Source organism: Xenopus laevis, chromosome 7L, assembly GCF_017654675.1.
Source record: "Xenopus laevis strain J_2021 chromosome 7L, Xenopus_laevis_v10.1, whole genome shotgun sequence".
NCBI lineage: Eukaryota > Metazoa > Chordata > Amphibia > Anura > Pipidae > Xenopus > Xenopus laevis.
In genome coordinates this window covers 22,554,794-22,569,575 of record NC_054383.1, presented here as the reverse complement: position 1 = coordinate 22,569,575, position 14,782 = coordinate 22,554,794, and the positions used below count along the sequence as shown (strand labels likewise).

General features: G+C 39.0%; 1 protein-coding gene across 3 annotated transcripts in view; it reads right to left on the bottom strand.

Annotated features, from left to right (window-relative positions):
- cfap46.L (cilia and flagella associated protein 46 L homeolog) overlaps positions 1–14,782 on the bottom strand; it is a 134,416-nt gene that overhangs the window by 70,189 nt on the left and 49,445 nt on the right. For all 3 annotated transcript variants that reach the window (XM_018225209.2, XM_018225210.2, XM_041568660.1), the window contains 7 exons: positions 14,348–14,560; positions 12,339–12,549; positions 10,100–10,249; positions 9,132–9,239; positions 5,808–5,971; positions 2,634–2,765; positions 1,048–1,213 (listed from right to left, as the gene is read on the bottom strand). In XM_018225209.2, the coding sequence (XP_018080698.1) occupies positions 1,048–1,213; positions 2,634–2,765; positions 5,808–5,971; positions 9,132–9,239; positions 10,100–10,249; positions 12,339–12,549; positions 14,348–14,560 (1,144 nt within the window). The remainder of the gene's footprint in view (positions 1–1,047; positions 1,214–2,633; positions 2,766–5,807; positions 5,972–9,131; positions 9,240–10,099; positions 10,250–12,338; positions 12,550–14,347; positions 14,561–14,782) is intronic.

The window sequence follows — 14,782 nt, the reverse complement described above, 5'->3', positions numbered from 1 at the left end:
GCATAAATCCTTTGTTTGATTAGGCTTTGTGATGCAGTAAGTTCATGCTTATGTTTAGAATACAAAATACAGCATTTTTAGACTTATTCTATTTTAGACTTTCCTTTTCCTTTTAGACACTTATTTTTTGTGTTACTGTTCCTTTAAGTAAATGTAGCTGTCAAAGGGTAAGTCCATGAGTTTAATGAATAAGCTTGTTTATTAATTTCTTCTCATAGATATTTAAGGGTTTATCCAAAGGTATGCTCAGCATATGAATGTTTACCTTGCTCCAAACGACTGAATTCTTTCCTAACACTAGCAACTGACGTGCAGGGTGATTTTATCAGACCATCAAGCTGAATTCTAAATTCAGTGACAGTATGGCCATGATAGTCACAAAATTTAAACAAGTTTGGAGAAAATGCACTCATAAACCTTTTAATATATCTCACAAGTGATAAGGAGAAAATAAGAACATGGGAATATGGAAGATGTGAGCATATATTTTTGGCTGGCAGTTCCTCTTCACATTAGGGTTGCTCCTTTTAGGGTAGGACTCGACAGTGCAGCTCGAGCCAGCTCGTCGCCATGCGATGTGTCGGATATCCTGAAGATACAGGAAGTGAAGGAGAAATCGCAGGTAAGAACTACATTTATTCAACTGTCGGATGAAACCGCAGGGCTAAATGTAGTTCTTACCTGCGATTTCTCCTTCACTAACTGTATCTTCAGGACATCCGATAGGTCGCTTTCGTTTTGTCGCATGGCGACGTGTTGGCTCGAGCCGCACCGTCGAGTCCTACCCTAAAATCGAACATATATGGAATCCACAGCATGCATGGCTTATTAGCAATTAATTTAGATGCATGCTGCAGACTGAACTATGTGCAGACATGTATCATGCAACTAAATGAATTGCTAATTAGCCATGCAGGCTGTGGATTCTATATGTGTTCTGTTTTAAAGGGGTGATGTGGTAACCCTACTTCCCATGTAGGTAAAAGTGCAGTTTGTGTGTATTCACCAATCTCTGTTATTAGAATGTCATTTACAAATAAGATGTACCTGCTTCTTTTTTGACTCTGCATCTGTAAGAGCCTTAATGACACACGTGGTGGCTTCCTTTAGAGGTTCCCTTTCTTTTGATGATTTCGTAAGAGGATAGCAAGCATTCCAGAAATGTCGAGCCGCTTGCAAGGCAAGAGGAAAGTTGCCAGCTTCACCTGCAAATCTAATTTAAAAAAGGGATATGGTTATATAATTCACAAAAAATCCACATTCATACCAGACAGTGGATAAGTCTGAATGCATTTCCAGTGTTAGAGATGATTGAGCTCCAATACAATATCAGCACCTGAAGTTAAATATTAATCTGGTGGTGTAAATACAAGGGGATCACGGGCTGTGAATGGACTGAATTTGTCACAGTTTTGTATAAATAAAAGTGTTAGTTCAAAAATAGTATTCCTGGACAATCTCACTTGAGAGCACACATGAAGGGGATGCAGCTGTAGTAAGGGTAGGGCAGCATTCCTCCCAGTGCAATGATCACAAAACTCCATGCCATGATCATTTGAGGAACAGTACATACTCACATTGCAACATGAGCTTAATGAATAGGGCTTGTGCTGACTTTTTGCCAATTGTTTCAATTAGGAAATATGTATTTCTTTGTTATTTCTGGCACTACAGAAAATAAAACTAGCTTCACTTCAGCGCTTCCTGATCCTGACAAGCACAAGAGAAGTTTATAAAACAAATTACCAGTCCACAGAGAAGCCTGATGATAATGAGCTGCTCAAAGGCTGCAACTTAGGGAAGGGAGTTCTGTTTTAAGGCGCTCTGAGCAAATTACCTTGTCTATAACAAGAGGTGCTATATAATGGCAGAAAAATTGGACAATATGGATTTTTTTTTATTAAAACAATATGAAGAATGCAATTTCGACACAAGTCCTATTTATAGCTCGACAGCATCTGTCTGGCTGTTTATGTTCTCTGAACTGCTGGCTCTGACTCCTGAAACAGTGTTGCAAGTAGTGATGTGCGGGCCGACCCGATACCCATGGACCCGCGGGATTGGGCGGGTTCGGGTTGACCTCACACTGCTCTTCGCGGGTGGCTGCTCTTCTCCTGCTCTCCCCACCCGCCACCTTCAAATGCCGGCTTTCGACTTCCGGCTTTATAGCCGGATGCCTGCTCGCCCCGCCCATTTTGTGACGTCATCAGCAGGGCAGGTCATAAAAGGAACCCGGAAGTGTATGTGCAGACGGGCTCTGGCTGAAGTACTGGAGGAGAACAAAATCTAACCCACAGAACAGAAAGAGACAGACAGCTTACAATAACAATTATATCTATAATTAAATGTAAAACCATTGGAAATTATTAATAAATGTATATTGGGAAGTTGCTTAGAATGTGCTTTTATTTCATTGTGCAACAATCAGTTTTTGGTTGGAGATACCCTTTAACAGAAAATGTGGTTGTTTTATAGTACAAAAAACATAACTTCACTCACTCCAGTTGGAGAATGGGAAAGGCAAACCCAGGTTAGTGAGAGGAGGAGTCATGGTTGCCTACCTCAGCAGCAGCATCAGTAATTGTGATTTAATAAAAGTAAAAATCTATTTCAATGTTTACAGTAAAACCTACCTGGCACTTAACTGAAAGGCTTTGATTGCAGAAATACGCAAATGTTTTTTGCCAGCCAGATTGTCCATTATACTTTGCCCCTGAACACATGCAGCCATGCTCAACATTTCATGTTCCAGAATAGAAAAACGCCTGTAAATACAAACACACATGCTTGTAGTACCATCAGCTCTGTTATTCCTTCTTCATGCTTAGCTTGTCATGTAAGTTCTGTAGCACACCAGGTATTCTGATTACTGTTATATGGACTGGTTTTCCACTGTCAATGGCAGGTGCTAAAAGAGGCCCTGCATTCCATTACACTTAGGGGCAGATTTATCAAGGGTCGAATTTCAAGTTTGTAAAAAAAAAATAAAAAAATTCGAATTTTCAATTCGACCCTTGATAAATCTGCCCCTTAAAGAAAAGCACCAGACCAGATCCAAGGATATTGCTCCTCTTCCTGTTGTAAAAAATAAAAAATTATATAACCCTTATACAGGTATGGGATCCGTTATCCAGAATTCTCAGGACCTGGGTTATACTGGATTAGCAATACTTCTATAATTTGGATCTCCATATCTTAAGTCTACTAGAAAACCATGTAAACATTAAATAAATCCAATAGGTTGATTTTGCTTCCAATAAGGATTAATTATATCTTAGTTTGGATTTAGTACAAGGTACTGTTTTATTATTACAGAGAAAAAGGAAATCATTTATACAAAATAGAATTATTTGATTCAAATGGAGTCTATGGGAAATTACCTTCCTGTGATTCTGAGCTTTCTGGATAATGGGTTTCTGGATAGCGGATCCCATACCTACAGAAATGCTTTGTGTGCCATAGGGTCAGAAACAGGTGAGAGAAACAAATGCACTATTTATCTAGGATCTCATTGTATTTTACACAGACCAACGGGGTTTGATTGGCTTGCCTGGGCTATAAAGCAAGTTACCGATAAGGTAAAAGACTAGATAAAATTCAACTAGAACGGGGTTACATTGAATTCTCTGGGTTTGAAGAGGAAAAGCTCTAATATGACAGCCATGCAGGTGGTCTACATGGGAGCATTGCAGGGGGTGGGGTTCAGGCCAGGTCATGTTAACAAGTGACTTCACATCTGTGTTACAAGTGAAGTCATATCTGGGGTCAGATGCCGGGTTGAAGGGTGTGAGTCTGCCTTCAGGTCTCTAATATGAAGAGGGCATCCTATATTAGGATCAGTAATTAAGAGTTGCAAAAAATGTATACAATACAAGTTTGTAGCCAGCAGGTGTCAGTATAATTCTTTCTGCTATTTCTCTTTATGCAAGTGATTTTGTCTTATGCTGATATAGTTACTCTTCTTCCTATGTAAGCAATAATGTTTGGACAGATCTGTTTACGTGATAATTTAAAGGAATAATGTCAATTGTCCGATCAGTATTTAATTTTTATATTATCAGGCTGCTGGTAATAAATCCCTTGAACAGCAACACATGTGGATGGCAAAGCAAACTGATCCTCCTGTACAACAAGTGCTCATGGTAGGGAAGGTTTGGTGATAGCAATCTATATTAACATATTCTTTCATCCCTGTGATTCTATTGGCATTACATTATTAAGTCCATAGGCAAAATGCTGGGCTCAAAGGTTTCAGAAAATGAATTGTATGGTGGTGCAGCAGCTACAGTAATGCCTAGTCACTGCAGGGGGTATTTTTCCCCTTAGGAAAATGCTGAGCTGATATATCTTTGCCCCTTAGTACCCTCAGTAACCTAGATAGTGCTGCCACGTAGCTTGCTCCACCCGATAACTGATCCCCCGATATCTGTATCCCAAGGGCTTATTTACTAATACTTTGGCAAGGTTGAAAGTGTAAAAAATAGGCACCAGCAACTTTCTGGCCTCTAAGCTGCCCTGACATAGATCCTGTGAGACTAGAGTGTGCCGGGCCCCCTGCAAAAAAATCTTCAGAGGGGCCTGGGGCACTCCGATCCCCATCCTTCTGCCCACTTCCCTCCCTGCCCCACCCACATCCTGCCTCCACCCCACCCACTTCCCTTTGCCCCACCCACATCCTGTCTCCACCCCACCCACTTCCCTCCCTATCCAACCCACATCCTCGCCGACGTTCTTTTGCCGAGACATAATTGTGCATTGATGAATACGCGTATTCGTCACAAAATAACGTCTAACGTAGTTGTGCAAAGTCTGGTGGGACCTTCTGAAGTGAAAATTTGCACGTAAGTCCCAGCTCGGGGGGGAAGTCGCCGACTCTGTAACTGTTCTAAATTGATACATTTAGGGCTCTTTACAAACTAGCGTTTTTATCTGCGCTCCCCTGCATTCCGTTTTTCTGCGTTCAGCCGCAGGGGAGCGCAGGGATAGACGCATTACATTTTTTCCAATGGGGCTGTACTCACACAGGCGCGTGTAGGCGCCGAACGCAGGAAAAATGCAGCATGTTGCGTCTCAACCTGCGTTCGGCGCCTACACGCGCCTGTATGAGTACAGCCCCATTGGAAAAAATGTAATGCGTCTATCCCTGCGCTCCCCTGCGGCTGAACGTAGGTAAAAACGCTCGTCTGTAAGAGCCCTAAATTGATATATTTCTTATCTTTGTCCCTGCTGAGCAGAATCCCTGAGTTTCATTACAGGCAGCTGTTAGAATTGATACAATAGTTACTGATATTCCACAGTTACTGCTGAGAAATGTATCAACTAAATGCAGCAAATTGTAACAGTTCAGAATCTGCTCCTGGATCGCTGATCAACCGACCAAACACTAAATACACAAACTTTAAACGTCAAACTTTTGACTTTTTAATTTTGGGAAAAACGGTAAAAAATAAAGATGGAAAGTAATTGGAAAAAGTCTTTGTTTATTGCAAGCAATCAGCAAACAACTCAACTAAAAATGTGTTTGGAAGTTGAACAACCCCTTTAAGTAAAAGGTTCCTCTGCACCCAAGGGTACATTGGAATAAAAATCCAATAGAATAGAAAATAAGCCCTCTAATGTGAATTCCAGTGATCAGGCACGACAAGAAGAGATAAAGCAGGACAAAATGAATGTAACTGAAATGCCTTTGTGTTTTGTTCCTTCAGTAAAGAAAGTGTGAACAATAATTGACAATGATAATTCCCAAATACAGTTACCCCATAGCATTCTGAATATAGCTAACACCAAAAAAGAAAAAATGTACTTACATGCCCCGTTTTTGTAATTTCTTTTCCAGTTCTAGGGCCCTCTGAGTACATCTCAGTGCCAGATCCAGGCCGTGGGCATTGTATGCAAAGTGGGCTAATCTTGTCAGCACCTGCAGTTCAACAAATGGATCTGACCAGTGACACTGGCAAGTCATATCAAACACCTGTGTAGGGGAACACAACAAGTTCTTTGAAATTTTAATGCCTACCATTTGCAATTTGCTTCCTCTCCAAAGTAGGTACCCCAAATGTAATCACATCTTGCCTATGAGATCTATATCGGTCATCTTATCTGACATCTAACAACATTTTTTGGGTGAAAATAACAAGAAAGTATTGTGTCCCCTTTAGGGTAAGGCCACACGAGGAGATTCGGGGAGATTTTGTCGCCTGCCGACTAATCGCCTCATCTCACTGAGGCAACTTTGGGCCACTATTGAAAACGAAGGCAACTTTGGGCGACTATTGAAAACGCATCGCCGCGTGTACATTAGCACACGCAACTTTTCATTGTAACCTATGGGGAAAAACGCTGAGGCAGTTCAGGGAGATAGTCACTCAAAAGACGAGGCGATTAGTCACCAGGCAACAAAATCTCCCCGAATCTCCTCGTGTGGACTAGCCCTTAAGAATCAAGTTTTGATGTTGCTGAATCAAAGCACACTACAGTGTTTTAGCTTGGAAGTTCAAACTCTAATCTATACAGGTATAGTATCTGTAATCTGGAAACCCATTATCCAGAAAGCTCCGAATTATGGGAAGGCCATCTCCTATAGACTCCATTTTAACTAAATAATTACAATTTATCAAAATGCTGTAATAACAAAATAGTATCTTGCCCAACTAAGATATAATTCATCTTTATTGGAGGGAAAAACAACTGTAATTGATTTATTTAGGGGGTTATTTACTAAAATCCAAACTTATCTCATGGTCCCAATACAAAAAAGCTTGACCAAAGCCCCATGCCCAATTTTGCCTTATTTATTAATAAATTAACTCAATTTAATCAGATTGGTAAAAAACTAAAAAAAATCTAGCGAAAACCCAAAATGTACGATTTTCTCCTGAAAACCTACATTTTTTCAGAGTTTCTTCCTGAAAATGTCGGATTTTGGGTTAAAACCCACCAAAGACCAAGATAACTTAAATTTGGGATAGGTGCCTCTTCCATTGACCTATTCATGACCTCGACAGGTCTGAGATGGCAGATTTTTGTATTCTGGCTTTTGGCAGCATCGGGGTATAATAAATTACTAAAAATTCAGGTTTTTCCCAAAAAGCCCAAAAAAAGTTGAGTTGAGTTTTAATTAATAACCCTCTAAATATTTAAATGATTTTTAGCAGACCTAAGGTATGGAGATCCATATTACGGAAAGATCCTTTATCAGGAAAAGCCCAGGTCCTGAGCATTCTGGATAATAGTTCCCATTTCTGTACTGTAATGTGCTTGGAAATCAAGTCAACGGATATTTCAGCTTAGACTTGCTCCTCGGGCCGCAGAAGATAATCAATAATGTTCAATCAAATCGAAAATGTTCATGTTGACACAGTGAAAATGAAACCTAAGCATCGTAACAGCTGGACTACTAACCTGCTATTAAATCATCTTAGCTTTTCGCTTATACATTATGAGCTCATTCAGTTGGGCTTTTGCAGGAAAGTGCATAAACCCTATATAAACTTCCATAAATAAATATAAATGTGTTTTTTTAGAGAAGCATACCCCTCCTTCACCTTGTCCCATTGGGAAGTGATGGATTCTGGGAACTGAAGTCTCTTTGCTTTCCATAGAATCTGTGCACTTATCACCATGTCAAGCACAGGCACTTTAAGTTCTAGAATCCATCACTTCACGATGGTGCAATGTAAGGAAGCGTTTGGATCACTCTGTGAGGATTTGGTCCCTGCAATACAGACAGACCATTGTGACTTTTCTTTCAATCTGTGGGATCAGGTATCTGTGTAAAAAAGACTTTAATATTTATTCCTGCAACTCCAGATTGCATAAGCCCAACTGAGTGAGCTCATGTCAAAAAGGAGGATATAAATATTATCTTTTCCCTTGAATTTTCCCTTTAAATACAGTTGTTTCAGTAAGTAATATTAATATTGACCACTGGAGGGTAGTACAGATCAACAAAAATTATGTTTTACCAAAGTGCGGGCCATCAGCCATTGTCAAATCACGATGTAAGAAACATAAGCGTCAAAAGAAAAAAAAAGATGAAAATCATTAAATTCTTTTACAAGCAGAGTCTTATACTGAGATTGCCAAGAAGGAATTTGATAGGAGCATGAATGCTGATTGTAGTGATCTTTCTGGCACATCTGAGGTTAATGGCGTTCTCATTGGTAATTTTTGCAGTGATCTTTCTGGCACGTCTGAGGTTAATGGAGTTCTCATTGGTCATTTTTGCAGTGATCTTTCTGGCACGTCTGAGGTTAACGGAGTTCTCATTGGCCATTTTTGCAGTGATCTTTCTGGCACGTCTGAGGTTAACGGAGTTCTCAGTGGCCATTGTTGCAGTGATCTTTCTGGCACGTCTGGGGTTAATGGAGTTCTCATTGGCCATTTTTGCAGTGATCTTTCTGGCAAAGCTGGGGTTAATGGAAAACTCATTGCCTATTTTTCTAGTGATCTTACTGGCAAGTCTGGGGTTAATTGAGTGCTCACTGGCCATTTCTGCAGTGATTCAACACTCCAGAATTGTAGGTGCCACAGTGTGTCATGGAATGATTTGGGTCACAATATGTCAATAAATGGTGGGGGCCGCTTCTGGTGCACTTTGTGCTTCTGATGCTGCCATTACAAACATGGAAAAGGGTGTGTTTTTGTAAAATGAGCCTGTTATAACATGGTGTGGCCACAACATGGGCGTGGTCAAAAGTTTTATTATTTCTCTCTTTTTATTTCTGTTAATGTGGGGGACAAGATGTAAGAGCCCCTTTTAGTCTTAGTAATTTGGCTCTGTATTCAGGGAAAATCAAACAACGGATCAATGGCAAGTCAAACCACAGATCCACGGCAAGTCATATTTAAATATTTTTGTATGTGACAACAAAACAATGTTTTCTATTGCAATATCCCCTCCCCTTCAAAACCCTTTAATGTTTTCAGCTTACTTTTGGCACAAGGACGTCTTCTTTATGTCTGCCAAAAGAAGTCATTGCCAATCTCTAGGCACAATTATTTCTTAATACCCTAATGCCTCTTTTCTCGCACCAATGACAATCCTTAGACATATACTCATTCATTATCTGTAGGTACTTTGAAAAGACAACCTTTGCATTACTGCATTAGTAGCAGTAACAGGCACATACCTGGGACAGGCTGGGAACAGTGAAGTCCATTAGTCCTAACCCGTTGCAAGAATGCATTTCTATAGCAACCAGGACTCTTGTCATTGAATTTTGTCCTTCGTTATTCTCCTGAAAAAAAAAAACCATAATAACAATAATCAGTGTAAAAATATGAGAGGAATTCCATCTTCTATGCAAACAGATATCTTACAATTCTATGGCTTTTAAATACTGTACTGGGAAATGTATAATGAATAATGTGGGCTGGATTTATATATAGGAACTAAAGTGCAAAATAAAGGTTGATATGGTATGAATACTGTATATATATTTTTCTCACTTTGAGAAAGGCCTGGGGCAAAACCGAAACGTCAGTCTGTAACTTCTACAATAAATAATTTTTTCCTTTTAAGAAGTCCCGAGAGTGCGGACCTTATTGCATTTTGGTTTATATATATATATATATATATATATATATTCAGATTTTAATAAATAACCCCCATTGTGTGCTTTGCAGATTTAGGGGGTTATTTACTAAACCACAAATTTATCTGGTTGGGCTTTTTGGGGGAAAAACTTAAATTTTTATGGAAAAACTTTTTTGAGATTTATTATACCCCAATGCTGCAAAAATCATAATCCAAAAAATACGTCATCTCACACCTGTCGAGGTCATGTTTAAGTCAATGGGAGAGGCACCTATCCCAATTGGAAGTTATTATGGTTTGCGCTGGGTTTAGGCCGATAATCCAATACTTTCTGTTTTTTCGGGCAAAAAAGCAAGAAAAAAATCATACGATTCGGGTTTTTGTTCAATTTTATAGGGTTTTCCCTGAGTTTCCAGTTATTTTCTTAATAAATATGGCATAATTGGGGATGGGAGTTTCGTCGAGTTTTTTTATTTAAATTATGAGATAAATTCATATTTCAATCCCCTCTAAGTTTTTTATTGAATGCAGATTGAGTTAAAATGAAAAATGGCAATGTACCTCTTCTTCAGTTCCCAGTTTTGGTCCAATTTGCTGTTGGAGCAACTGTTTTGACTTTACCCAAGTAGCCAAGATTTGTTGCTGTACAGAAATGGGTATCATCTCCTCTGGCATCTTCCCATTTGTTAAATCCAATACATATTCACAAACCTAAAGTCAAAGCAAACAATAACTAAAGTGCAGTTTGTTAACTATTTATGCCAAGAAATCTGTGAGTTTGCCATTAAAATACATCACAAAGTGCCTGAGATAATCAAAGGGGATGTTCCGCTTTGTATTAACTAGTATGTTATAGATGGACTGACTAAGCAACTTTTCAGTTGCTCTGCATTGTGTATTTTATATTTTTTTAATATACCTATTAGTGTTCCTATTCTGCCTATTTTCAGCCAACAAGCAAAAATGCTGCCTTGTTGTCCGGGTTGCAGTGTGATCAAAATACAGACTGATTGTGAGGGTTTAATTTTATTAGGGTGGTGGCAGACGGGAGAGTAGTCGGCCAGTGACAAATCTTCTCTACTGTGGGCGACTAAACTCCCTGAAATGCCTTCCTGTTGGCAAGTATACGAATTGCCGACGGGATGGCATACAAATGGCTTCCCAAGTCGCTGAAAGTTTCATTGTGAGGCAACTTCAGAAATCCGAAGCTATTCATATGCCAATGCCATCCCGCCGGCAATTCGCATTCTTGCTGGCAGGATGGCATTTGGGGAGATTAGTCGCACACAGTAGAGAAGATTTGTCGATGGGCGACTAATCTCCTCGTCTGCCCCCACCCTTATAGGCCCTCTTCTATTGCTCAGGCAATTTGAATCAACAGACAGCAGTTGACATTTGAAGTTAGGGAATAGCAGAACAAAAATTAAACCCTTTAACACACACACAAAATAAAAAATGAAGCCGAATTGCAAATTGTCTTAGACTGCTGCTATCAACATCATAATAAAACAGAATTTCAAAGTCAATTACGACTTTAATGAACACATAATTCACTAAAGGGCAATTTTTCGCCTGCAAAGGCTCTGCCACGCTTCGCTCCACTTCATCAGGCGAAAATTCGCTACCGCTACGCTAATTAACTAAAATGAGAAGTTGCGTCTCTGCAGCTGAACGCTGGCGTAAATTCGTCAGCGCGAGTATTTCATAGAGAATATTCGCTAATGTTCATTTCTGCCTAGCGAAACTTTAATAATTTATGATTACCCAAAGCTCTTTGAACCTGCCATTGTTGTGATAGCTTTTGGTTAGGAATTTTGGAAACACAGCACATACCTGGAGCTTGTTGATACGGAGCTCCAGGAATAGGGACCAATAAGGATTCAAAATTTAAACTTTGGGAATAGTTTGGTGCACATTTTCTCTTTTATACACAACGTAAAAAAAATTATGGAGGTTGTTAGAGCCCTTTTGCTTTGGAAAATAATAGGCATTACTCTTACACCCCAACATTGTAATACAGGATACTACTGCATCACCTGTTAGACCTAAAGAACTACACTATGTGGCAGGTATATCAAGATGTGAGTTTAGAGTTAATAAATAATAACTCACCCATGTTCTATTAATTCCTAAGGGATTTTTAGAATTGTATTTATCAATGGGTGACATTTAGAACTCACATTTGATAAATAAGGTTCTAAAAATCCCATAGGAAAGAACTAGGGATGCACCGAATCCACTAATTTGGATTTGGCCGAACCCCCGAATCCTTTTGTGAAAGATTCGACTGGATACCAAACCGAATCCGCATCCTAATTTCCATATGCAAATTACGTGTGGGAAGAGGAAAACTTTTTTTACTTCCTTGTTTTGTGACAAAAATTCATGCAATTTCCCTCCCCGCCCCTTATTTGCATACGCAAATTAGGATTGGATTTGGTTCAGCCGGGCAAAAGGATTCGGCTGAATTCGAATCCTGCTGAAAAAGGCCGAATCCTGGCTGAATCCTGAACCGAATCCTGGATTCGGTGCATCCCTAGAGAGAACAGAAAGTGACCATGTTTTTATTTATTGAGCTCTAAACTCATATATTGTTAAATCTGCCCCTATATTTCTCAACATGTTTTAACCTGCTGGCAGTTGTAGTCCTGCAACAGGTGGGCAACACTGCTACAGAAGGTATATATACATGATATACAGTACTGCGCAAATCACTGTTGAAAAAATGGCCATTTTAGACATCAAATATTATCTTGTGCTGTTATTTATATACCTGTTACATTATAAAATGAGTTATTACCTCCAAGGCAAGTTTTATGTCTGAAAAACCAGTTGGATCTATGGACAGAACATGTGCTACATTGGATTTTTCAGATCCTTTCCCTGGAGCCTTCTTGACCTTTGCTGAATGTAGACTTGCATCCTTTTTGATAGCTGCTGAACCAGGAATCCAACGAAGAATTAAGCCTTTGGCTAAGGCATTGGACAACATCGCAAGCAGCACAGTATTCCTGTATACGATAAATGTTCCAGTTTTTAGACTTGTTTTTGTATAATAAATTGATACATGATTCTGCTTTAAATGACATGTAAACCCCCTCCACAAAAAATTAATCAGTGAACAAGCCCTTTGAAATTTTTAGATAACTGCTAAAATGGTAAGGCTACAGCATTCCCCTTAATCACTTAGAACTCATTTTCCTCCTCTAACCCCCTCAGCTCCCTCCCTCAGGAATTTGCTTTGGCTGTTGACTCATGAGCATGCTTAGCTCTTCTCAGCTTAGATTACTAAACACATCCTCCAGTCTAAAAGCCAACGAAGAGATAGCATTGCTGGTTCCCATAGAAACTCAGCTCTAGCTGTCTGATCCTATTTTTTTCTCCTAACCACCTCTCCTGAGCTCAGCTTAACCATCATAGTGCTCATCCCCAGCAGAACTTTTTATCAAAGTATGTTGTGCCTGTGTAAATCTGCATTCTGCATTGTATGAACTTTACAGCACACATGTCCTGTTTGCAGATGTCAATGTTACTGATGATGTGTCAGAGGTAAAATGGCCGTCAGGTGAAAGCTGCTATTTGTTTTAGGAAAATGTGATGGTGCTGGCAAATGGAGGGGGTATATGCAGTACAAATGATGTGGCTTGGGTGGGGAAGATATGCCCTACTTATATACCATGGTAGGAAAATGTAGGCTTTACATGTCCTTTAAAATTGGCATGACACTGACCCGTTACAGATATAGAAGGCACACAATTTTAGCTCCAGCATTATTGCATAGCAAAGTCAGCCAAGCATGTTGCCATTGCTCATGACATAAACTGCTCAAGGGCACTGTATATTGGAGATGTAGATGGGATTTCCAATGTACTTGTCATTGCTATGGTATCTCATAACACATATAACTATTGTTCACTATAACATGTATGTTTAATGAACATTCAGTGATAATAAATGGAATCTAACCCCTACAAATAAATATTGTTCCTTGCAGTATAATAGTAGTTGATAACCCTGTAAACAACAATCACTTAGGGGCAGATTTAGTAAGGTTCGAATTGTGTTTTCCAGAAAGAATTTTCAATTGTATTTTTAAAACAAAAAAAAAAATTACATTTTTTGAGATTTAGATGCCCCGACCCTGGAAATAGCTTGAATCCGAAAATATTCAGATTCAGTTTTCTGCTGAAAACTCGATCAATTCAAGTTTTTGGGTTGTTAACCCTGACTTCACTGAATCAAGTTTTTTTACATTCGTCTTTTTTCTTAAATAAGAAACCATTAGAGTTGTGAGTTCATTCGAGTTCATTCGAGTTCATTCAGGGGCTAAAAAAAGCTCACATAACTCTAACCTTCAACCTTTGATAAATAACCTCCATAGTGTTCTACGGATTTAAACCACATGTATTTTTACGTAAAACAATGAAGGTTATGTATATCTATATCTCTGCTTTCAAGGAGCATGCAAAGCTAAAAAGTTTTGAGAATTCAAATAGGTTTACGTGGATCAGAAAGGCTCCTATGAAATCCTAGGAGAAAACTTACTCTATGTAAGACTGAGAGTGGAATGTGTTTTTGAATAGAGAAATGAGAATTAACTGTGATTTGCTCCACAATACAATTTCTAGGTACAGATACAGTAGATATGGAGAATGAAGATGGAGCTGTGCTACACTTTTTCTGAGCACAAATTCACAGTGTACAACTGCACAACATGAATAGAATTATAAAAAATACAAAACAATGTGATTTTACATGTTGACTGAAACAGAAAAAAGTAAAAAGCAAAGGCAAATTCTAACAACTCACCCATTGTGCCCTGTTTTCTTAAGAGCAGTTAGCAGTTTTTGAAGTGAATCAGTAAGTTCTGATAGCCTTTCAGTAGATATTAGATGCTTGTTATGGTTTAGGATGTACACTGCTGCATTGTGAGTTATCCAGGCTTCATGCAACTCTACCCCCAATTCAGCAGCTTGTAGGAAATTTTCTGTTGCATATCTGGACAACTCAGAAATCCATTCACTGCAGGAATTGAAAATAAAATTAATAACCACCGTATTACAAAATAACAGACACAATTAAATGATGATACAGGTATGGGACCTGTTATCTAGAATGTTCGGGACCTGGGTTTTTCCAGATAACTGATCTTTCCATAATTTGGATCTTCATTCTTTAAGTCTACTAGAAAATCATGTAAACATTATATAGGCTGGTTTTGCTTCCAATAAGGATTTATTAGAT